This window comes from Pelobates fuscus, chromosome 1, assembly GCF_036172605.1.
Source record: "Pelobates fuscus isolate aPelFus1 chromosome 1, aPelFus1.pri, whole genome shotgun sequence".
Taxonomy (NCBI): Eukaryota; Metazoa; Chordata; class Amphibia; order Anura; family Pelobatidae; genus Pelobates; species Pelobates fuscus.
The window spans coordinates 388,608,530-388,633,273 of NC_086317.1; the positions used below are offsets into that span (position 1 = coordinate 388,608,530).

Consider the following 24,744-nt stretch of genomic DNA (forward strand, 5'->3'; position numbering starts at 1 on the left):
GGCAGCAGAATATGCTGTTGATTCTAACCTTGTCCAGAACATGTGCTTTCTTTACTTCAACAAGATCTAACTTCATCCTGAAAGAGAGGGAAGATAGGACAATCTAAATGACTAACAAGCAAATACCACTGCTCCCCCTCAAAAAAATAATCCCCCAAAAACCACAGATTTAGGCATTTACATTTCAAAACCATTTAATTTGTTCTTGCAATGAATCAATTTAAAAGGACACTATAGTGACCAGAACAACTACAGCTTATTGAATTTGTTCTGGTGAGTAGAATCATTACCTTCAGGCTTTTTGCTGTAAACACTGTCTTTTCAGAGAAAATGCAGTGTTTACATTACAGCCTAGTGATAACTTCACTGGCCACTCCTCAGATGGCTACTATAGATCCTTCCTGGGTCATGGCTGCCTTAAATGCATCCAAACATTCAGTGTCTCCTCCAGGGGTGGACTGACAGCCTTCTGGGCCCCCGGACAAAATTAGGTCCAGGGCCCTTCGAAGACAAAATATTAAAGTAGCACTATAATATTAGAGTGGAGCCGGGCTCCCTCGGCTCTGGGGAATTCTCCTTCCTCTGCCGACGTCAGATTCGAATGCGCATTCGCGGCAAGAGCCGCGCACGCATTCAAACCGCCCATAGGAAAGCATTACTAAATGCTTTCCTATGGACGTCCAGCTTGTCTTCTCGCTGTGATTTTCACAGTGAGAATCGCGGAAGCGCCTCTAACGAACTGTCAGTGAGACCACCACTAGAAGCTGGATTAACCCTTAGTGAAACATAGCAGTTTCTCTGAAACTGCTATGTTTTCAGCTGCAGGGTTAAAACTAGAGGAACCTGGCACCCAGACCACTTCATTGAGCTGAAGTGGTCTGGGTGCCTATAGTGGTCCTTTAAGGACTAAGTAAATGTTAAAAAGAATTTTAAAGTAAGTAGTCAAACCGTTTGAGAACAGTTTGACAACTTACCTGGGGTCTGCTGGGACATGAGGCTGTAGTAGGGCATAGGAGCAGTGGTGTGTGTGAGTGGTGCAGTGTGTGTGAAAGGTTCAGTGTGTGTGTGTGTGGGGGGGGGTGTAGTGAGTGAATGTGTAGGGGGTGTGTGTGTTTTGGCAGTGTATGTGTGTATGGGGGGCAGTGTGTGAATGTGTATGGTGTGGGGGCAGTGTGTGTATGGGGAGGGCAGTGTGTGGGGGCAATGTATGTATGTGTATGGTGTGTGTGGGGGCAGTGTATGTGTGGGCGGGCCGTGTGTGTGTATGGTGTATATATAGGTGGGCAGTGTATGCAGTGTGTGTGTGTGTGTGTATATATATATGGGTGGGCAGTGTGTGTGTGTATATATGGTTGGGCAGTGTGTGTGTGTATATGGGTGGGTAGTGTATGTATATATATATGGGTGGGCAGTGTATGGGTATATATGGGTGGGCAATGTGTGTGTATATATGGGTGGGCAGTGTATGCAGTGTGTGTGCATATATGGGTGGGTAGTGTATGCAGTGTGTGTATATGTGTGGGCAGCGTATGCAGTCGGTGTGTATATAACGGTAGGGAGTGTATGTAGTGTGTGTGTGTGTGTGTGTGTGTGTGTATATATATTGGTGAGTAGTGTATGTAGTGTGTGTATATCAATGGGTGGGCAGTGTCTGCAGTGTGTGTGTGTATATATATGGGTGGGCAGTGTGTGCGTGTATATATGCGTGGGCAGTGTATGTGTATATATGGGTGGGCAGTGTGTGTGTGTGTGTGTATATATATATATATATATATATATATGTGGGCAGTGTATGTATATAGGTGGGCAGTGTATATATATATAAATGGGTGGGCAGTGTATAAATATATATATATATATGGGTGGGCAGTGTATATATATATATATATATGGGTGGGCAGTGTATATGTATATGGGTGAGCAGTGTATGTATATGGGTGGGCAGTGTATGTATATGGGTGGGCAGTATATATGTATATATGGGTGGGCAGTGTGTGTATATATGGGTGGGCAGTGTGTGTATATGGGTGAGCAGTGTGTGTATATGGGTGGGCAGTGTGTGTATATGGGTGGGCAGTGTATGTGTATGGGTGGGCAGTGTGTGTATATGGGTGGGCAGTGTGTGTATATGGGTGGGCAGTGTATGTGTATGGGTGGGAAGTGTGTGTATATGGGTGGGCAGTGTATGTGTATGGGTGGGAAGTGTATGTGTATGGGTGGGCAGTGTATGTGTATGGGGGCAGTGTGTGTATGTGGGGGCAGTGTGTGTATGTGGGGCAGTGTGTGTATATATGGTTGGGCAGTGTATGTGTATGGGTGGGCAGTATGTGTATGGGGGGGCAGTGTGAGTATGGGGGGCAGTGTGAGTATGGGGGGGCAGTGTGTGTATGGGGGGCAGTGTGTGTGTGTGGGGGCAGTGAGTGTATGGGGGGGCAGTGTGTGTATGGGGGGGCAGTGTGTGTATGGGGGGGCAGTGTGTGTATGGGGGGGCAGTGTGTGTATGGGGGGGGCAGTGTGTGTATGGGGGGGGCAGTGTGTGTATGGGGGGGCAGTGTGTGTATGGGGGGGGCAGTGTGTGTATGGGGGGGCAGTGTGTGTATGGGGGGGGCAGTGTGTGTATGGGGGGGCAGTGTGTGTATGGGGGGGCAGTGTGTGTATGGGGGGGCAGTGTGTGTATGGGGGGGCAGTGTGTGTATGGGGGGGCAGTGTGTGTATGGGGGGGGCTGTGTGTGTATGGGGGGGGCAGTGTGTGTATGGGGGGGGCAGTGTGTGTATGGGGGGGGGGCAGTGTGTGTATGGGGGGGGGGCAGTGTGTGTATGGGGGGGGGCAGTGTGTGTATGGGGGGGGGGCAGTGTGTGTATGGGGGGGGGGGGCAATGTGTGTATGGGCCTGCTTACCTGTAAAATCTGATGTTTTCTCCCTCCATCTCCTGAAGCAGCACTTGTCAGGCCAGGCTCCTCTTCTCACCCTCCATCCATGCTGTGAGTGCTGAGAGGGAAGCAGCGGGTGATGTCACTTCCTGCCCCCCCTCCCATCCTCACACGGAGCACTGAGCAGGCAAAGATAGAGGAGACCTGGCAGAGTGGCAGTGAGAGGTATGCTGCCAGGTCTCTCACTGAATGATGGGGGGGAGGTATTAGCATATTGATGGGTTGCAGGGGCCCTTCGACTCATTATGGGCCCCTGCAACCTTCTTACAGCACTTTCTTTAACTTCCTTCTGCTGTGGAGATCTTTGATCTCCACAGCAGAAGCATGGCTGTGCTGCCGGGCCCCTGACTGACTCGGGCCCTCGGTCAGTGACCGATCTGCCCGACCTGTCAGTCCGCCCCTGGTCTCCTCCCTCTGCTGCTCTGCATTCAGACACTGAACTTTCCTCAGAGATTCATTGATTCAATTCATCTCTATGAGGAAATGCTGATTGGCCAGGGCTCTGTTTGAATCATGCTGGCTCTGCCCCAATCTGCCTCCTTGTCAGTCTCAGCCAATCCTATGGGAAAGCATTGTGATTGGATCAGGCTTCCACTTCTGATGATGTCAGCAGACTGCTTATTTTTTTTTTTTTTTAGGCAAACGGCATGCAGATCTACAGCTTCAGGCTTGAATACAGTAAGATTCTACTATATTTATGTAGGCATGAGGGGCCCAGGGGGGCTGGATGGTTGTTTTAACCCTATTGGGTCAGGAATACATGTTTGTGTTCCTGACCCTATAGTGATCCTTTAAACATAGATTTTTTTTCCATATGGATACTCTTCTTGGTTACTTTAAATACAATTTTTAAGCATGATACGGGGGGAGAAATATATTACAGGGACACTATAGACACACAGACCACTTCACCTCATTGAATTGGTCTGGGTGCAGTGTCCATATTTTAGAGAAACTGCAATGTTTACATTGCAGCATTAAGTCTGGCTCCAGTGGCTATATACCAGACAGCCACTGGAGATGCTTACATGATGTTAACAGACTTTTGGTTTCGGTAACGGACACTGGACGGCCTCATGCTTTGCATGAGGATATCCAGCATCAGCTATTTCCCACAGGAAAGCAGTGATTTAATGCTTTACTTTGGAGAGGGCCTAATACATGGACGGAACTTGCAGTGACGCCGGAGGAGGCGGAGAGGACATCGGCCCTGGGATCAGGTAAGTAAATATGGGCTATGGTGCCAGGAATACAAACTATAATATCCCATAACCAGCTTTGGGGAAATAACAGGAGTCGTGAGCTAGCCTTCTCAATGTCCTCCTATTGTTGCAATGACAGATGTGAAGAATAACCATTTTTTTGTAACCCATACAGTTCTGTTACTTTCTTGTGTCTGGTGAGTTAAACTGTGGAAAAGCGACTAACCTGCCCAATAAGTCATCTTGATCAGGATCCTTATCAAACAATTCCACTTCCAACTCCTGGCCAGGCACTTCATTTACAATAGCCTACAGATGGAATATAATAATACAAGTGTTACCTTGCATTTAGGCATAAAAACATAAATACAAAAATATACATACACCACACAAACAGGTAAAGTTTAATGAAATAGTGTTTATTGTTCCTATATGTACTTGCTTTATTTGAGAGTATATGTTTTCATGTTATCTCAGGCAGCTGCAGAAAACATTCAAATCTTTATCTTGCTGCTTTGAAGTAGCTAACAATAGAATACATGTTGTTGTTTTTTTTAATCCCACAGGAAGGACATCTAATTAGCCAAAGTCTGTGAAAATGACCTAATGATGGCTTCCAGCCACAAAACCATTTTACAGCATACGCTAAGAGCAAAGAGAGACACAGACATCTTGTAAAATACTCAAAGCTAAACTCGGCAGATAAAGCAAATGTAACATAAAACAAGTATCTTATTTCACCGCGATGATACACAGCTCAACTCTGTAGTATAGAAAATCCCAGATGATACAAGGGTATTATGAGAAACCATGCATGTTTGAATTTACCTTATAATTATTATTTTGGTTAGACAGTTTGCATAGTGAACCATTTCATTTCTTTAATTTGCAGCTAAAGAGCAGGCAAAGAGAAATCTCTAAATTGACATAGGATTTGACAGAAATGGGGAAATTGAATGATTGCCATTTTAAGAACTGTGTGGGCATGGAAGAGGATTAGAAATGGAGCATGCTGGATTCTGTATGATGTATTAATTGCTCCCGGCAGAACCAATAATGTATGTATATTTAGTGCAGTATTCCTGCTCTTTATAAACATATTTTTTTAGCAGTGTTGACCATATACTCTCAGGCTTTGCACCATGTCATATTTACAGAGCCCTTTGTAAACCATGCACTGCAGAGAGTCCCAAGAGAATGGATGTCTCTTGTAAGAGGTTTAATGTCATAACAGTGGACATTAGGTTGTTACAGTGAGATTTGCCAAAAATATGGTACCCATCCTTGATCATCATGGTCAAATTCATTGCTTGTCCTGGAGGTCCTACAGTGCATGAGCAGTAATCTCCTGCTCTTTAAATCTTGCTTTTAGCAGAGAAGTACTGAATCCGATGCTTCTCTAACAAACTTTGGATGTGTTTGGCATCATCATGTTGTGGGTGATGATGCTGAATGTCAAGGTCTTTGGTTTTCAAAAGTGTTAAGGAGGTAGTGCCTCTAGTGGCTGGCAGTTTGACAGCTGCTAGAGTTGATCTCTGACAAAAGTAAACATTGCCTTTTCTAAGAAAAGGCAATGTTTTACTTTGGCAGAGAAAAGAGACAGCATTTTTGCATTAAAAGCACTACATTAATGAGTAGTAGTTTCAGTGCTTAGAATGCCTCTTTAAAGAACTGTGTGAGCTTTGACGCCGATTTGAAGTTGAGTGTGCTAGATTCTGCAAGTTCTATAAACTGGTCTCAGTAGCAAAAACATACACAAACTGGTAAATTTCATGAAATAGTGTTTATTGCTGATATATATGATTTATGTGAGGGTAAAGTTCTCATTTTTTTTTTTTAAATTCTTTATTTTGATCGTGCAGTGGTTTGACAAGCAGAGTTATCGGTATAGAGTACAAGTGTTTCACATGAGATATCTTAGTAGCATATAAAAAATAAAACTGCACTTTTTTTTTTTTTTTAAAGGTAGCATACAAGTAGGAACATATTATGTCAGACAATGAGAGGGAAACAAGTACATTAGAATTCAAGCATATAGGCTGACAATAATTACAACGCGGGAAAAACTGTTTGTAGCATGCTAAAGAATTATATTAATGATGCTTCTGAAGGTTAGTAGCCGCTAGGTACTTTTCGGGCGATTGAAGCCGGGATTGGAGTGATGTGGGGTATAGCCATTGTGTGTGCTAATCCGACGTGGTGACTATCTATGCATTCTCACCGAAAAGGTTACCAATGCGGGCTAGCTCAGTGCCCCTAACCTAGGGGGGCTACGGGGGGGGGTGGTGTTGACGCCCTTTAACGGCTGGGCCCTTGGTCTAACCCTTGTAAGGGTGTTTGTTTAGTCGTTAGGCCTTGGGTTTTGTGTTTGTTCCTCCTGTTCCCCCTCCATGGTCATGTAGGGTAAGTGCCTCTATGTGCGGGGGGGGGGGGGGGAGAGGGTGTCCTCATAGCAGGAGGGGTACATTAGCCTAACAAATGTAAAAAGAAAAAGGAAAAAACATAAGAAAAACATGTGAACGTAAACATGAAGCGTTTACAGCTCGGGCAGTGTGGGCCAGTCCAGAGAGTGTTCGTCTAAAGTTCCAACAGAGTCTATACGGTGTGTGTAGCTGGGACCTGCCAACATGGCCTAGTAACAGCTCTCAGTACGGCGTCTCACGGGTCTGGTGTCGGTGCGGCTCTGGAACGCGGCATGAAGGGTGTCGCTGTGGTCGGGTCCCGGGTGTCTGTAGATAGTCCAGGGGTTGTGGTCTTATCAGGCAGTCCCAGGGTTCGGAGGAACGATGCAGCTTCTCCCATGGCTTGCAAGATATGCGTGGTCCCCGCTCGTGTGACCTGAATACAGTTGTCTGCTCCCCACCGGTATGATATGCCTGCGGCTCGTAGTTGAGCGGTGACGGGGCTGCAGGATTTTCTCCACAGCAGCGTCGCCTTGGATAGATCCTGGAAGAACAGCAGTGCTGAATTCTCAAAGGTAAGTGGCGTCTTGTCCCTCACGGCTTGCATGACCTGAATCTTTTCCTGGATGTTGCGGCATCTCAGGATGACATCCCGGATCAGGTTAGGTTTTGTGTGGGTCGTCGAGGGGAGACGGTATACCCCCTCTGGGGTCATTTTGCGGGCTGCTGCTGGAGGTAATATGGTTGCGAGGAGGCGTCTTGTGTAGTGGGGCAGCTCCTCTGTGGACACTGTGGTCGGGACTCCCCTGATTTTTATGTTAAGCCGGCCGTGTCGGTCCTCCATAATTGCGAGCCTGCCCATCAGGATTCTTTGGGTCTGTTGCAGCTGGAGGACCGTGTCTTGCACCGCGTGGATCTTGTCGTGTGCTTCCGTTACCCCATCTTCCATCGCTCCCACCTTCTCTCTGACCTCTTTGAGTTCGGTTTTCAGTTTAGCTGAGTCCGCCTCAAGCAGTTTATGTATGTCTGCAAGAAGAATTTTCAGGTCGCCCTTAGTGGACGGAGCGGTGTCGTCTGAGGCATCTGCGTTTGGTATCATTGGTGCCCGGGAGGCTGGCAACGCTTCTGACTCTCGGCCTCGTGGCTCGGTTTCGGCCTCAGTTTGTGGTTCCTCCGAGGGTGCATGGGTCTGGTGTTGTGCCGGCCGTTGGAACAAGGACCCGATATCCCTGGTGTCGGAACCTGCAGTCGGTTTCTGTGACCGTCGGCCCATAGCTGTGTCGTGTGTCGGCTCTGCCTCCTCCGGGTGGCCTGCGTAGCTGCTCCTCAGGAGTGCCTCAAGGTCCGAGGTTGTCAGCGGGCGGTAGGCCTCAATTCGGCGGCGCCGCTTCTGTTGCTTTTGTGGCTGGAAAAAAGGCATCAGCCGGTTCAGCCCCGCTTGCTTGTTCAGGTTCTTCGGGTTACAAAGTCGGATCGGCAGTAATTTGGGCGATATCGGGCAGATTAAGGATCACTCAGGGAGAGCTCTGGAATATGGCGTCCGTTCAGGTTTGAGTTCAAGCTCCGCCCCCTAAAGTTCTCATTTTATCTCTGTCAGCTACAGACATTTAAATCTTTATCTTGTTGCTTTGAAGTAGTGAACAATAGAATGCATGTTATTTTTAATCCCACAGAAGGCCATCTAATTAGCCAAGGTTTATGAAAAATGCTTAACAATTGCCACAATTGTACAGCATAACCTGAGAGCAGCAGATAACATCCAAACATTTTATAAAAACACACATAGGTGAACGCAAAGGCAGTAGATAAAGCAAGTGTGATATAAAACAAGTATATTTAATGATATATTACTCAACTCTGTAGTACAGTAAATGATTGCACACTGAACTATATAATTCTTTCATTTTATAGGAAATGCAAATGTCAGAATGAACAAGAATTTGATGAATGAGAAAATCTAGTGCTATATAAATGTCTGAAGTGCTATTAATTGCATAATTTTTTTTAAAATATTTATTAGACATTAAATAAACAATGTCTACTAAATAATAATTTAGCCTCATATCTGAATTTAATTTTAAAAATTTCTCATATCCACATGTACTTTAAAAAATATTCTAAATGGAAATTTCAGGTTTAAATATATCCATAAACTTCTTTATTATGAAAATCAAATCCTAGTTAAACAAAAACCTCCTCTGTGAGGTTTAATATAACGACCAAATATCTACTCCAAGTAAAAAGTGCTCTGCATACAATCATACCTCATACATCTCATTCCAGACAGGATTGAGATCCTCATTAATGATGCGACTGTTGTAGACCTGAGTCCCCACACGGACAATGGCATAAGGATCTGACTTCCCCGCTATCAATCCTTTGACCTTCAGATCTTTTGCACTAAGGTTACGAGCTCCCATGAGATGTATGCGTACAATGCCCTAAAAAGTGTGAATAAAAGTTGTATCAAAAACACAAGGAAGATATATATATATATACACACACACACACGCATACATACATATAGATGCACACACGCACACACACACACACAGAATATATTAGAATGCACAAGAAAGCGAAGAGAAAGACAAGGACTGTGGAGAAGAAAAAAAAAAGTGACAACCAAAAAAAAAAAAAAAAAGCAGCTTTATCAAAACCTAAAAGATTAATAAACCCTTTAAAAAAATAAAAAAAAAATCAACAAAAAAATCCATACCCTAGGCAAGGGGGAACGCAGTTCAGCCAAATGAAGGTCAGGTGCTAATGGGATAGTCAGCCGATTTGGCAGCACCAGGTAAGAAGAAATTATGTCCATGATCATGGTATCAGACATGACGCTGTAGATATAAAATATGAACGTGTAGGAAGGAAGACAAAGAAATGCAAGGTGAAAATATGATGTGTAGACAAATTATAGCCAAGCATTGATTCATACATAAGACAACACTGAATTAGGAGAGTGAAAAGTACAGGAAGTTTATACATTTGGGAGAGGAAGAGTTACTGTGTTAAAAACAAAAGTCTTAATGAAGCTGCGATAATCCTCGTACCCGGCTGGCAGCCAATTAGATTAATGTTATATGTTGTAAGTGCAAGAGATTTGACTTGTTTTCTCTTTTGTGCCGATGTTGAATTAACATGCATACTCTTGTAATTATTGTTGCATGTTTATATGTGTTGTAAAGAATTTTATAAAAAAAATGGGGGAAAAACAATCTGAAAAGAAAGCTATTAAAGAGTATTATAAACAAAACAAAACAAAAAGTATTTTGTATTTTTTTGCATTGATGAGGCCTACTTACTTGAGTCCAGGGATGTCTAAGAGGTTTGTGAGGCCTGTCCAGTTTATTTCCAACAACTACCAGAAAACAGAAGTTAAAGACACATTGATGGTTAACTGACTGACACCTACTACAGCAAACAAACAAAAAAAAAAACAGTGTGCAAAAATTCTGATATCTAAGAAAAGAATATACAGACAAAAAGAGGGAATAAAACTATCAGAAGAAAGCTCTAAAACTTGAAGGATATAGGGATTCACCAAAAACCCACAGAGATAGTATAAAAAAGGGGAGTAGTACTGTATAAAATAGTGACAAGTATCCAGGAGCTTTCTTAATACAATAGATGAATGTAGAATCTTGTCTTAAGTGTTAGACTCTAATGTGTTCGGATAAAGTATAAAATGGAAACAGTATCTTCTTTGGTGTCTGACTCCAAAATACTCAAATATCTTGCATCTATATGTGTGGCACAGGTATCTTTAATCCTGGTACAGAAAGTAACCCAGGGTAAATGTTACCATTACCAGATATTCTACTTTTAAAAAGATAAAAGACATAAGAAAAATACAGAAAAAGTTCATAAAAATGTACACTAATATCAAGCAAAAACCAGTACTTGGAACTGGTTGCTATAAAGCAATATAAAAATATCGCTAAAACAACTGAGAGTATAAAAGACAATTTATTATAAAAATGGTTATCCATTTAATCTTTTTTTATCTTCTCTCCTTCTATACACAACCAATTCTTTCTAATCCTTGTGTAAACAGTGTATGTTTGCTTTGCCATCCTCCTCTGATAACTTGGCTCCCCATTCGGAGTACAGTTTATGGCTGCTCCTTTCTATAGCAGGATCTTTCATAGAGAAACATTCAGTATTCAGACGTAAATTAACAGTTTTCAGAACTTCAAATCCAAGCATCTGGGATATCTTCTAGATAGAAAAACTGTCCAAAGTAATCTTACAGGAACCACTAGTAGAGTGTGACATTGTGAATTGATTAATGGAATTAATTTCTCAAAAATGTAAAAACATTGTATTGTACAGCCTCATGCTACATAGATAAAAAAATATCTTCAGCACTTTGAAGATGCTAGGATGTGTCAGTATGTGCTAACTAGTGGACTTCGATGCAGCTATGTACTGCCATGTCCTGAAGATTTGGTGTGATCAGGGCTAAATCTCTGCTCACACTATTGAGTTCCAATACCTCTGTCAACTGGGGTCATTTTTTTAGTGGCCCCAGACTTTTTGATAAGTTGCATGCAGCATTGAAAGTCATAGTCATTTGTAAGCATTTCAATGATTAGAAATAGATTGCAGGGTGTGCGTGGTTAAATCTCTGCTCACACCATCAAATCCAATTATCATTTTTAGTGGCCCCAGACTGACCAATGAGATGATTTAGATGCCTGGAAATAGACTGCAACATGAGCAATCTAAGCATTAATATATGTGAGTAATATAAAATTTGCACACAAAAAAAGCCTCCCCCCATGTCTGCTAGTGTGTGTGTGTGTCTGCTAGTGAGTGAGCTTGTGTGTGTGTGTGTGTGTTTGCCCGCCTGCTAGTGAGTGAGCTTGTGTGTGTGCCTGCTAGTGAGTGAGCTTGTGTGTGTGTGCCTGCCTGATAGTGAGTGAGCTTGTGTGTGTGTGCGCCTGCCAGTGAGTGTGTGTATGCCTGCTAAAAATTGAGCTTGTGTGTGTGTGTGTGCCTACTAGTAAGTGAGCTTGTGTGTGTGTGTGTGTGTGTGTGTGCCTGCTAGTAAGTGAGCTTCTGTGTGTGTGTGTGTGTGGCTGCTAGTGAGTGAGCTTGCATGTGTGTGTCAGTGAGCTTGTCTGTAGTGAGCATGTGTGTGTCAGTGAGCTTTTCTATAAGGAGCATGTGTGTATCAGTGAGCTTGTCTGTGGTTAGCATGTGTGTGTCAGTGAGCTTGTCTGTAGGGAGCATGTGTGTTTTTGTGAGATTGTCTGTAGTTAACGTGTGTGTCAGTGTGCTTGTGTGTAGTGAGCGTGTGTGTAGTGTGCATGTGTGTCAGTGAGCTTGCCTGTAGTAAACTTCTGCATCAGAGTTTGTCCATACTACGTTTGTGTGCATATACCAATAAGCTTGTCTGTGTGTGTCAGTGAGATTATCTGTCAGTGAGCCTATTTGTGTGCATCCATGAGCTTGTGTTTTTATGTCAATGAGCTTATGTATATCAGTAAAATTGACGATGAGGTTGTGTATCAATGAGCTTGTGTGTGTCAGTGAGATTGTCTGTGTCAGCATGTGGGTATGCTTACTGTATAATTAAGTGTTTTACTCTGAAAGGACCAATATTTTATATTAGGAAAAAATAAATTATATATATATACACCGAATATTTTTCAAGGATGCACTCTCAGGTCTTCAAGTGAAAAAAAATGTGATTTAATGTAATGAAATTATATCCAGCAATTTTTTTTTATTTTTTTTTTTTATCAATAAAAAAAAATAATACAAAAATAAATAAAATTGACATTTTGACCCTAACGGGTCTTTTACAAGATCCTATATATTAACCAATAGTATGTAAGGCTATGTCTTGCCACCCTAGACAATTGAGTAATATATAAACACACACACACATATATATATATATATATATATATATATAAATATATATTTATTATATGTTTATATATTATTTAATATTATATATTAATAGTAAATTATATTACTCAATCCTCTGGGTGGCAAGACATAGCCTTACATATTACATGGCAAAATGACTTATAGGGCTGGCATAGATTTTTTTTCCAGGGCTGCTTTGTATCCCCAGTCCAGCCCTGCCAATTAGTGCATAATTCAGGGTTTACCTATGGTTCGCATATTGTAGTTGAAAACTAGGATTCTTTGTGATATAAAATAAAAATGTTTAAAGTCTATATTGACATACCGGTCGGCGGATGAAGAACAACGTTATTGCACCAATGATAGGAACGTCTCCAATAAGGGGTTCCAAGATAACGCGTAGCACACCATGTAACTGTCAAGGTAAACATATCTGATTATCATATATTGCGAACCATGGATTATTTTACTTTCAAAAAGTAAAAACAATAATTTAAAGAAGGAAGAGTCCAAAAAACTAGTTAGGGACAAATATGTTCCTCACCTGTACTCCCTTTACTCCAGCTTTACAAAAATATTTCTTTATTTCTACATCAATTTCCATGTCTCCAACATAACTGTGGAAAAGAAAACAAAATAATGTGTCAGCGCAATATAGTAGAATGTCATTCACTGGAATCAAAGGCTGTATTATGGAATGAAAGGCTGTATTATGGAAAGAAAGGCTGTATTAGGGTGAGGATCGTGAAACAGTGAGAATGTGGGTTACGTGGGACAGGTGAACAGCATCAAGCACAGGTGCCAATACTAGTATTCTCTACAGACAATACAACCCCTGAAATACTGCAAAGCACACACATAAGTATAGTATGAGTGTTATTAATTGGAGAAGTTTCAATGGCCAAATGCAAGCCTTAAAATACACAAGCATACCAAACTAATCAGTTTTATAGGAATTTTGATTATGGGAACAAGTACAAGACAGCATGGTCATGAAAAGCAATTACCTGAGGTGGAGGTCCAGAATGATCTGATTCTTGTTGAGTTCAGTGTGTGCCTTCACTCCAATCACTTTCGGGGCCTGGATTACACAGGGTGTATAACATGCAGTTTAGTATGCTGTCCAGGCGATGTTAATAGAAATTTGTGCCTGCATTAATTAGTTACTGAACAGTTTTTTGGCAAGTCTGCAAAAAGGTACATTCTATGTATAGTCAACGTGGAAATTCAGACATTGGTGCTGAGGTACATGACCGGTAGAGAGGCAGATTCTACCGATCTCTGAACTAAAGTGTCTTTAATACTGCTTAATAAGTAGGTTGAGTGGACTGGGATTCCCTTAACTACCTTTTTGATCCTCTATTTCTCCTAGTTTTTGTTGTTTTTTTTTTATTTTGTTTTTTTTATTGAGGAAGAAAAAAAAAAAAAACTCCAAAAAGAGCAAAAAAACTACCTAAACTCTACATGATAAAGGGTTAGAAATATATTATGGCGATTCTGAAAAATGTCTGCTGTGAAGGGGTTAAAAGCAGTACAGAGTCCTAAAGAACGTTTGTTCTGATGCAGGTAGACTTTTGGCGAAATGAATATGTTACTTACCTTCTGACCCATGTTAATTTTTGTGAAGTAGAAGGTTGACAAGTGAGCGTTGGATGACCGTACTGCTGGTGCAATCGTATCGGAGAAGAGCTTTTCCAAGTACTGACTGATGAATGGCCACATCTGTGCCAGAAACTGGGAAAGGAAGGAACAGAATATAATATATATATATATAAAGATTTAATGTAATTAACTGGATTACCGGTTTCTAAAGTGAAATTATTATTATGAAAAAGAAAAACAATACTGATTGTATAGTACAAACATCAACAGCAGATAACTGATACATACTAACGCAAGTAATGATTTAATCTCCTCCTGTATCTTGCACAGCAGGGAAGGGAGGAAGGCTTCAAGTCTATCTCTGGTGTCTAGTGTTGTGGAAGCAGGAGATCTGTGTACTGAATGGCACATCCTTCCCTCCAGCTTCCAAGCGGTTTGCTAAACATTAGACAGGCAGCAGATGCCGAGATATGTCCCACAGCACCCTGCTACCTGATTCAGTGTTACCATGCAGGTGAAAGAGTTTCTAACAGTAAATTCACCGGCTGCTCAGCCCGCAATGCTGTCTCAGAGATTTCACAGTGAAAGCCTCTAATCACTCTCTCATGCATCAGGGGCCCAGGAAACATTGTGCCCAAAGCTAGTGCCTTACCCAAAGGGACACCCTCATACTTATTTGGTGGCAGTCCAATTTGAATTAATTGATAGTCTAATAATTTTTTTTTTTTACTTATTTAATATTTTATTCTTTTTCTTATTATATAAAACATATACAGCATGATATGCATTACCATTTTACCAATTGCCATTACGTGATAAAAAAAATTCAAGTGTATACATATCTAACATACAAAACATTGACTATACATTAACAAAGATAAACAAAAATAAACAAAAAGTCCAGACTGAGGGCTCTCTTGAGTCAGATTAGATTTTAATTTAGTAATTTTACATTCCTATTATAGCATCTAGCTATCTTTATATCAAATGTAAGCAGGGTTTATCTATAGACTAATTTTCCTGTATGATACCTAGCCAGTTTTTCAAAGTACTTGGTTCTTTAACTATCCCTATCTCCATTTTCAACTGATAGATTAATTGTGATTTTACTTCCTCCCATATTGGGATTTCTCTGGCTTTCCATTTCCTAGCAATTGATATTTTAGCTGCTAACAGTGTATGGACTATCAGGACAACATATTGATCCAAATTCTGAGACATATATAGTTGTAACAGAAATAACTGGTTTCCTGTCGACCTTAATTCCTGTCCATGATTCAATATTCATAGTTACCATATCCCAAAATCTTTTTATCTCACCACATTCCCACCATATATGTTGCATTCCTGCCTTATGTTCCCCGTAGCGCCAGCATTTATCCGATGCATCCGGGTACATTTTAGCAAGTTTATCTGGCGTTAAATACTATCTATTCATGATTTTGTATTGGAGTTCCACTAAGTTCAGACAGTGTACATTTTTTATGGTCAAATTCAGTGCTTTCATCCAGTCATCGTAACTTATGTTATTGTCTATTTCCTTCTCCCATTTTGATATCACTAGGCCAATAATTTCTTCCGGGTCAGTTCCGATTAAATTAAAACACTTTGAGACTAACTTTTTAATAATAGTATGGTTTTTTAATAATTGTTCCAGTATTAAATGTTTCGCTGAATAATTTTTTATTAAGTGCTCTTTAAGATACCCCTTAATTCTCATATAGGTAAATATCTCTTTAGCTTGTAGCTTATATTCGTCTGTTAAAGTATTAAAATCTTTTATCTTACCATTATCTATTATATTGTTGATTTTGTTAACCCCTGCATTGATCCAGCTCTGGATGTTTAGATCCATTATATTTTTTTGCAGCTGTCTAAAATCAATGCTAGTAAGCAGTTTGTCTTGTATGATAGTCTAATAATTAAATAATTTCCATTTGATATAAATGATATATAATAATAATAATAATAGTAATTGTTTGCCCGCCTGTGCCTTGGATAATTTTTTTGTCAAAGGAAAAGATAATGTATGTTTTACCAACTTAGATTACATGCACAATACATGGTCACAACTCTTCCACAAATATGCAAAAGACTCATCTGTTACCTTGTTAAGCCATTCAGCTTTCTCCACATCAGGGAACGTGACCTGGAGAATAAGAGATAATAATCCATTAACACCTAACACGTAAGGAGAGATAAAATGCAACTTTAAATTACAGCATATACAAAATAAATGCATTTTTTAGGTTATGCATCACACAGAAGATATGATTCTAAAATAAAAGAGGTAACATTCTCCCTGACAAAGAAGCTATGTCATATGGTATTACAGAATAATATGCTTCATGTGCAGTGCCATCACATCTTGTCACGGAGAATCATTACATTCAATAATTTCTTATGACTGAATCAATGGCGGATCGCAGATAGTGTCGTGCATGCACCTATGGTCCCCAATGCTCATCTATGAGGAGCACTGGATAGTGGATACTATATGAACAACAGTATGGGGACACCAGACCATTACCCTAACAGGGACATTTATAACATCGCATTCTAAATATACAGACATTAATTGCATTAAAGGATCACTATAGTGCCAGGAAAACAAACTTGTTTTCCTGGCACTATAGTGCTCTGAGGGTGTCCCCACTCTCAGGGTCCCACTCCCGCCGGGCTGAAGCTCTGAAACTGCTATGTTTAAAGCAGGCAGGGTTAATCCTAGAAGGACCTAGCATCCAGACCACTTTATTGAGCTGAAGTGGTCTGGGTGCCTATAGTGGTCCTTTAATAAGTAGTTGGTCCTCCATTTGCAACTATAACATATTCCACTCTTTTTTAGGGTCATTCTGCAGTAATGTTTGCCCATTCATCTAGCAGAGCATTCATGCTGGACTAGAAAAGGGCCTTCCCCAAACTGTGCACACAAAGTTGTGAGCATAGCATTGTCCTAAATGTATTGGTATGCTGAAAAATTAAGATTTCCCTTCACTCGAAGTAAGGGGCCTAGCCCAACCCTTGAAAAAACGCCCCATACCATTATCCCTCCTCCACCAAACAATACACTCGGCACAATGCAGTCAGGCAGGTAACCTTTTCCTGGCATTCGCCAAACCCAGACTCATCCATCAGACTACCAAACAGAGAAGTGTGATTCGTCACTACACAGAACACGGTTCCACTGCTCTAGAGTCCGATGGCAGTGTGCTTTACACCACTGGATTGTGCTTCATTTTATACACCTGTGACCTATGCCAATGGGTCTGATTAAAACACCTGAAATCAATAATTAAGAGGTGTGTTCTAACACTTTTATGGATATCATGTATAATACATATATATGTATATATTAAATAAATCAAGAAGAGTGCACTCAGAGGTCTAGTGAAATATATTACTGATGCTTTTATTTAGCACAAGTTAACATTTCAGTCCCCAGGGACTTTTATCTTGCTTGAGGATTAGGATAGAGGAGGACAGCAGGATGTGAAATCAAAATAAAGACTTTCCCTACTAAGAGCCACGTGAGAAGTATGAATCTATAAATATAACAAATCAGTGAACATGATTGAAAATAATGGTGTTTTAAGCGCAAATTATACGTGGGCATCACTTTATTTGGAGGAAAAATGTTTAGGAGGTAGAATGTATTTGGAATTCCAGCTTCCTAATGTACCAATGGACAATATCGGACTTTTTCTATAGAGACTTATTTTAAGCAAAGGTTAGGCCAAAAGAGCCGAGTTAAGTCTATTACCAGTATTGTTTTTTGACCTGTAGCTTTACTTTTCTTTGTCCCAATTCATGGTTGCGAATAAACTCCCATAAAGGCACCACCACAATTAAACACCATATTCTAGGAAGCATTCATTACATATATGGAGCTGTAAAGCCACTCAGGGTTAACTGGCACTGCCCTCTGCACAATCAAAATGGAACAAAAATCAAACACAAAAGCTGGTTATATCAAGGGCAAAGCTGCAGCTCCTAAGGCGGGTTTCCGGCTGGCTGTTGCTTTATCTGAAGCATGATGATCGTGTGCCTATGGTGGCTTTATTTTCTGAGAACCTTTTCTGAAAGTAGGGCAAAGTGGTGGCAGAAAACTTATACAGGATAAAGCCGTTTATGAAGATGAAAAATAAATAACAGTCGTCGTGTTTATGAAGATGTAAAGAGGAAGAGGAACTTCCATGGTAACGTGTGATTAACACAGTGAACAGACCACAGAACAGCCAAACCTCAAAATTCTTATTCTATAAACATTTTATTTTTTTCATTCACAGTGTTTCCTAGGCTGTATTGACACAGGCAGAATGTACAATGCTAATGATATCTATATTATCTCTACATGGAGTTGCTGTTGCAAAAGACTGAGAACAGTTTGTGTGAAAAAAACATCTTAGTGCAAATCGAGACTGGATTTTAAAAAATGTAAATAATGAAATTATAAGCAAAATAAATAAATAAATAAAATAAAACTGGGAGAAAATTGCATTTCAATGTCTGTTTTGCTGAATGTGTGGAATGCCCAAGAAGGAAAGCCATATTTAACCCCTTCAGGACGCAGGACAGTTAAGGACCGTCCTCGACATTTTTGCGTTGCCGACCGAGGACGGTCCTGAACCGTCCTAACGGAAAACGGGCGGCGGGAGCGATCGGAGATCACGTCCGCCGAAATCCCGTTGTTACTATCTGCCCGGCATCCCAGGCAGATAGTAACAGCCAATTGCGGCATGTGAGCGATCCGCGATCGCTCACAATTGGCTGGTGTCAAAGTGGGTGTTACAAACACTCACTTTGACACTGATCTCTGCCTCTCTCCCCTCTGTAGCGTTTTGTGAGGCGAGAGAGACAGAGATCTGATAGTTTGTTGCAGCAGGTGTTCCAGAAAGTATTAAAAAGTATCAGCATTGAATAAAAATCCAATTTTAATCCCTTCCCTGCCAGATCTGTTACAGACAGTGCATTTGTACTGTCTGTTTGTTTGTTTTTTGCCCTTAAGGGTTAACTTTATTTTAAAAATCTGTGTCGTAGTCGTAGTCTGTCATAGTCTGTCATAGTCTGTCAGTTTCCTTTACCCAAATCTCCATTAGATTCTTCTAACAGGAGTTAGTTTAGGGATTACTGTTTTAGTCTGTTTTAGTGTAAAAAAAAAAAAAAAAATTGTGTTTAGTATTTTGTTAGTTTAGTCTGTTAGTGTGAAACATGCAGCGCATGTACAACTTGGAGGAGGCATATGCCTTCTTGGCGTCAGACTCTGACGCCACTGACACTGCGTCCGATTTTGATCCAGGTCAGTTTAGCGGCACGTCTAGTGACATGTCATCTGTGTGTGAGCCGGCTGCTAAAAAAAGCTATGCTTCCCCTGCTACGCCGAATGTGGAGGAGGACTGGGTACCTCCACAGTCAGCTGAGCCCAACATCCCCCCTTTTAGTGCCAACGCAGGCATTAATGTGAATGTGGTTGACTTCTCCCCTATACAATATATGGAGTTATTTTTAGGGGATACCATCTGGGAGGAGATTGTTTCCCAGACTAATTTATACGCTAGCCAATTTATTCAGACCAATCCAGGTAGCTATACAGTCAGGGAGCATGCTTGGCATCCCACAGATGTCCCTGAACTTAAAAAATTCTGGGCTCTTACCATGCTCATGGGGATAATAAAGAAGCCATCAATCTGCTCTTACAAAAAAAAATAAATCCCCAGAAACGTTGCCGGGTCTGTTATAAAAAAGGGAAAAGGGGGGCGGGCCTGACCTTGAAGCTGAAAGGACACACATCATAACAGCTCCTGCTAAATACAGCAATTATAGCGACTTTTAAGGGCCACAACGGCTACTAAGCGAGACAGAAAGGCTACCCAGAGTGTGGGGACATCGGGGTGCACAGGTAGACACCAAACAAACGACGAACAAAACCCCATACACCCAGCACCATGGTGAGGCCTACAAGCATGGCGGGCGCAGGAGGGACGGCCGCTTTCCTGCAGCCACAACCGGCCAAGACTCAGACCTTGGGCCCTCGTTCCCCCCCCTCTGGACCGGCGGGGGTCATCCCGGTCTACCCCCTCATGATACCCCTACAAAGCGGTGGACAAACGAACACGATACAGAGACCTGCACCTACCATCACAAGGGCCTCCAAAATGGCGGATACCGTCCATACAGCCTACCCACTTGATGTGTGGCTGACAACAGAGCTCCGGCTAAATCTTATCTTTTCCTCCTTCTGGAAGCAACTGAAGGCTCGCATGCGGACACCGAAACACAAGCCACTGACGGCATGCACTGCACCACGAGGTACCCGACGGAGTGAAGCAGAATCACCCCCTAACCCTGTACCCGCAACAGTCCATATCGGGCAAGGGACCACCTCGGGACCACACCTGAGCACCAGGGTGGGCAACAACAAAACCGGGCCTGGATCCCTGGGGATACCCAAGAGAGGACCCCCACGGCACCCTCATCGAAGACCTGCAACGAGACTCAAGCCTCAATGGGGCAAGACCGGCCCGACACAGCGAATGAGACGGAGGGACACAAAACTCTGGGAGGAGAACGTGCTGAGAACACACACAGGGAGCTGTCACAGCTCAAGACAAGTTAACCCAGCCCGGCACACAGATTGGAAGGCACTATACTCACCAGCCAACACACACCCACATGGCTCAGGGGCTCTAAGCTGCCTCGCACCAGGGGGACTACACAAGCTGCATCTATCAACATTGGGGGCATGCATCCAGCCCCGACTGGGCATCGGCTGACCCCAACGGGACTTGGAATCCAAGTCAGGCAAAATGCCCATCGTCACTCAGTCTCCTATGCCCCAACTGAATTTCCACGTATGTCGGCTGGCATCTCTATTTTATGTATGACTTTGTTTTTTGGACTGCCCGCACAGGGGATCACAGGGGGGTATTACCTGTAGTCCATCGATTAAACACTAAGTATACCTATGCCCATGTTCAAGCGAGTATTATACTCTTAGGTTATATCATTTTTATTTCACAAGCATGTCAATGCCATGTTTTACTACGTACTGAAATCTATAATCTAATGTAAAACTCGCCTTTGCGTTAACTTTATTGTTATTTCTCCACGGTGCACATCACGCTGATTCACATGTTAGTTACTGTACACCACTGTGTAGAACAACTTAATAGTCCTAGCAAACTCTTTTATGCCGTTTATATAAATAGCAGTAGACAGTCAATTATCAGGTTATATACGGGCGGAAACAGATAGACCAGCGTTAACTCAACCTTTTCTGTCTTGGCCATTAGCATGTACCGTTTAGTCACGCATACCTTAGCAGATTAACATAATTTAATTTTATTTTGTTTGCATGTTTACGCTCTAAGCAATAATGACACCTCACCAAGTCTCTATATTCTGTAAACTTACTGTTAGTCTCACTAACCAGCATACATAAGGTTTTTTTTTGTTTTTTTTTGGTTTTTAAGCTACTGCAAACCATACTACTGGATATTGTTATGTCAAAGCTCAACATGTATAACCTCCCTAGCTAGTACCTACTTAACGTAACCCTAGCAACGGTTAACTCTTGTTATATTAACCCCTCAATATTGCACGTCAGACGGGAAAACTCACATGTAAATTGATATGTAAATCTACTGTCTACGTTTTTTCTCAACAAAACCTAAAAATTGTGCCGTCTATTCATATGCCATGTTTTTGATTATTGTATATTACCGCTTACGACTGCTATCGTGGCTGAGTAAGCCTATTGTTATATCTTGCACAACAGAAAATAAAGAATTTAAAAAAAAAAAAAAAAAAAAAAAGGGAAAAGGACAGACACCCCTTTTTACTGTCCCCAATGCCCTACAAAACCTGGACTGTGTATTGGAGCATGTTTTAAGGTCTACCACACAGAAAATACATTTTTATAATACTTGTTCCTGATTTATTTATTTTTTGTTTATTTTGAAAGTAGCAAATTTCTGTTAGTCAGTATCCTTCCCCCAAATCTCCAGTAAGATTCTTTTTGCAGGAGTTAGTTTACAGATTGCTGCTAACGGAAGTTTTAGTCTCATTTAGTCTGTTTTTATCAGTTTTAGTCTGGTTCTAGTATAAAATAAAATAAAAATTGCGTGTTAGTAACTCTGTGTTAGTCAGACTCTGACGCCACTGACACTGCGTCCGATTTTGACCCAGGTCAGATTTCTGACACATCTAGTGACATGTCATCTGTGTGTGAGCCGGCTACAAAAATAAGCTGTACTTTCTCTGCAATGCCGAATGTGGAGGAGGAACTGGTTTCTCCACAGGTAGCTGAGCCCCAAATCCCCCTTTTTAGTGCCAACACAGGCATTAATGTGTTATGGTACTTTTTGAAAGTAAACCAAAATGTTCAAATGTCTATCTGTTCCTGTCCAAATCAATAAAATTAAATTGCGTATATACGCTGAAGTAATTAAGTCTGACACACGAGGTTCAGGTTAAAATAACTTCGAGAAAGTTTATTGGCAAGTGCAGAAAAAGCGGGCGCGCAGGCCCTTTTAAGAGGCATTTTGCGTCATCATTGATTATTAGAATATCAGCAAATAAACATCATCAATTGGATTAATTGTTAAGTGACGGGGTTAGTGTCTTACCTATTGGTTCGTAAAATAAAGAGGTTAGTCCCGTGCCCACCCATCAGAGGTGGGATTATTCTGGACACGGGTGGGGGACAAGGGGGTCCTAAGCGTCATTTTACACGGTCAATGATATCAGGCTTTATGTCCAGGTGCAAGGTCTCTTATGAATAGAACATTTCATTACTACTGTGTTCTGTGGCCTTCAAACTGTACTATCTTACAAGCTCTAAGGAGTAGCCAGCAAGTCTTAAGGAGTAGCCAGCACCTCCTGGTACTTGTCCTTGAAGGAAACACGGTCTTTGTCTACTGTATTAATTGGGTTGAGAAGTTCAGTCACGTAATGTAGTTTTAAAATGAACAAGTTAAGTCATGAGGACAAAATGGAGGATTGAAGAAGTCAGGTTAGGAGGACAAAATGGAGGACGAAGTCACAGTATAAAGTTAAAATGGAGTTAGTACAATAATTCAATACAAGTACAATAAAGATTTTAATAATTCCACATCAAATGTCAATGTGGATGACTTCTCCCCTATGCAATATATGGAGCTATTTTTAGGGGAGATTGCTACCCAGACTAATTTATATGCTACCCAATTTATTGATACCAATCCAGGTAGCTATGCAGTCAGGGAGCATGTTTGGCATTCCACAGATGTCGCTGAACTTAAAGAATTCTGGGCTCTTACAATTCTCATGGGGATTATAAAGAAGCCACCAATTTGCTCTTACTGGAGCACCAACCCAATTCTAGTCCATTGTTCTCTCAAACCATGTCTAGAACAAGATATGAGCTGCTGCTGAGATACTTACATTTCAATGACAATACCCTCTGTCACCCCAGAGATCACACCCAATATGATAGGCTTCATAAGATACGCCCACTGGTAGACCATCTTCAGCACAAATTTACTGAAGTTTATACTCCTCAAACAAATGTATCTATTAATGAATCGTTAATGAAAAATAAAGGGAGATTAGGATTCAAACAATACATCCTCTCAAAGCGCTTTAGGTATGGTGTAAAATTCTACAAACTGTGCGAAAGTGGCTATACATTTGCCTTTCGTATATATGAGGGGAAAGATGGTCAACTGGACCCTCCTGGCTGTACTGACTCTCTGGGGACAAGTGGGAAACTTGTTTTTGACTTACTGATCCCCTTGTTCAATAAGGGTTACCACCTTTATGTGGACAATTTTTATAGCATTGTCCGTTTGTTTCAAACTCTTTAGGGTTTCCAGATACTGGCCTGTGGCAGTGTGAGAAGAAATGCCAGGGATTTCCCCAGACCTTTTATAGAGGCCAAATTAAAAAAAAAAGTGAATGTAAAGGTCTGCACAAAGCTAAAGTGCTTGCAATAAAATTTAAGGACAGGAAGGATGTTAATATACTAACCACCATCCATGACGAAAGCATGTCAGACGTCACTGTCCGAGTACAGACCAAACCTGTTTGCATCAGGGCTTATAAAATGCTCATGGGGGTGTTGATTTGGCTGATCAGCTGATGCAGCCATATCTTATCTTAAGAAAGACAAAAGCCTGGTATAAAAAGGTGGCCATCTACCTGATGCAAGTAGCGACACATAATTAATTTTTACTCTAAAAAAATGAATCCAGAAAGAACCACCTTTCTCCAATTTCAGTTCAAGCTGATTTCCATAATAATTTATGGAGATGGTCAAGTTCCAACAACAGAGGAGTCCAGACATTTTATTTTTAAGATACCGCCAACTGCAAAAAACAAAACAAATCCCCTGAAATGTTGCTGGGTCTGTTATAAAAAAGGGAAAAGGACAGACACCCCTTTGCACTGTTTTTTTTTCTTTTGAAAGCAGCACATTTTAGTTAGTCAGTTTCCTTCCCCCAAATCTCCAGTTAGATTCTTTTTGCAGGAGTTAGTTTAGAGAATGCTGCTAAAGGTGCATTTGATACCTGCACATTTGGTTAAAAAAGTTTTATGGTCGTAACATATAACTGGCTGGCCAAAACCAGATGACGTGTGCATAAAAATCAGAATTCAAAAATTACCACCATGCACGTTCTCTGAAATTTGTTTAGCAGAATGGTTGGGGGAAGGATGTGAAAACACCTCAAATACAATACCCTGTAATG

General features: G+C 41.3%; 1 protein-coding gene across 1 annotated transcript in view; it reads right to left on the reverse strand.

The window, feature by feature from the left end:
• Positions 1-24,744, reverse strand: part of ESYT1 (extended synaptotagmin 1) — an 81,843-nt gene that overhangs the window by 25,435 nt on the left and 31,664 nt on the right. The window contains exons 3-12 of the mRNA XM_063426404.1: positions 16,128-16,169; positions 14,018-14,152; positions 13,426-13,499; positions 12,963-13,035; positions 12,744-12,833; positions 9,841-9,896; positions 9,255-9,375; positions 8,800-8,976; positions 4,360-4,442; positions 29-77 (exon numbers count right to left, since the gene is read on the reverse strand). Of these exons, the coding sequence (XP_063282474.1) occupies positions 29-77; positions 4,360-4,442; positions 8,800-8,976; positions 9,255-9,375; positions 9,841-9,896; positions 12,744-12,833; positions 12,963-13,035; positions 13,426-13,499; positions 14,018-14,152; positions 16,128-16,169 (900 nt within the window). The remainder of the gene's footprint in view (positions 1-28; positions 78-4,359; positions 4,443-8,799; positions 8,977-9,254; positions 9,376-9,840; positions 9,897-12,743; positions 12,834-12,962; positions 13,036-13,425; positions 13,500-14,017; positions 14,153-16,127; positions 16,170-24,744) is intronic.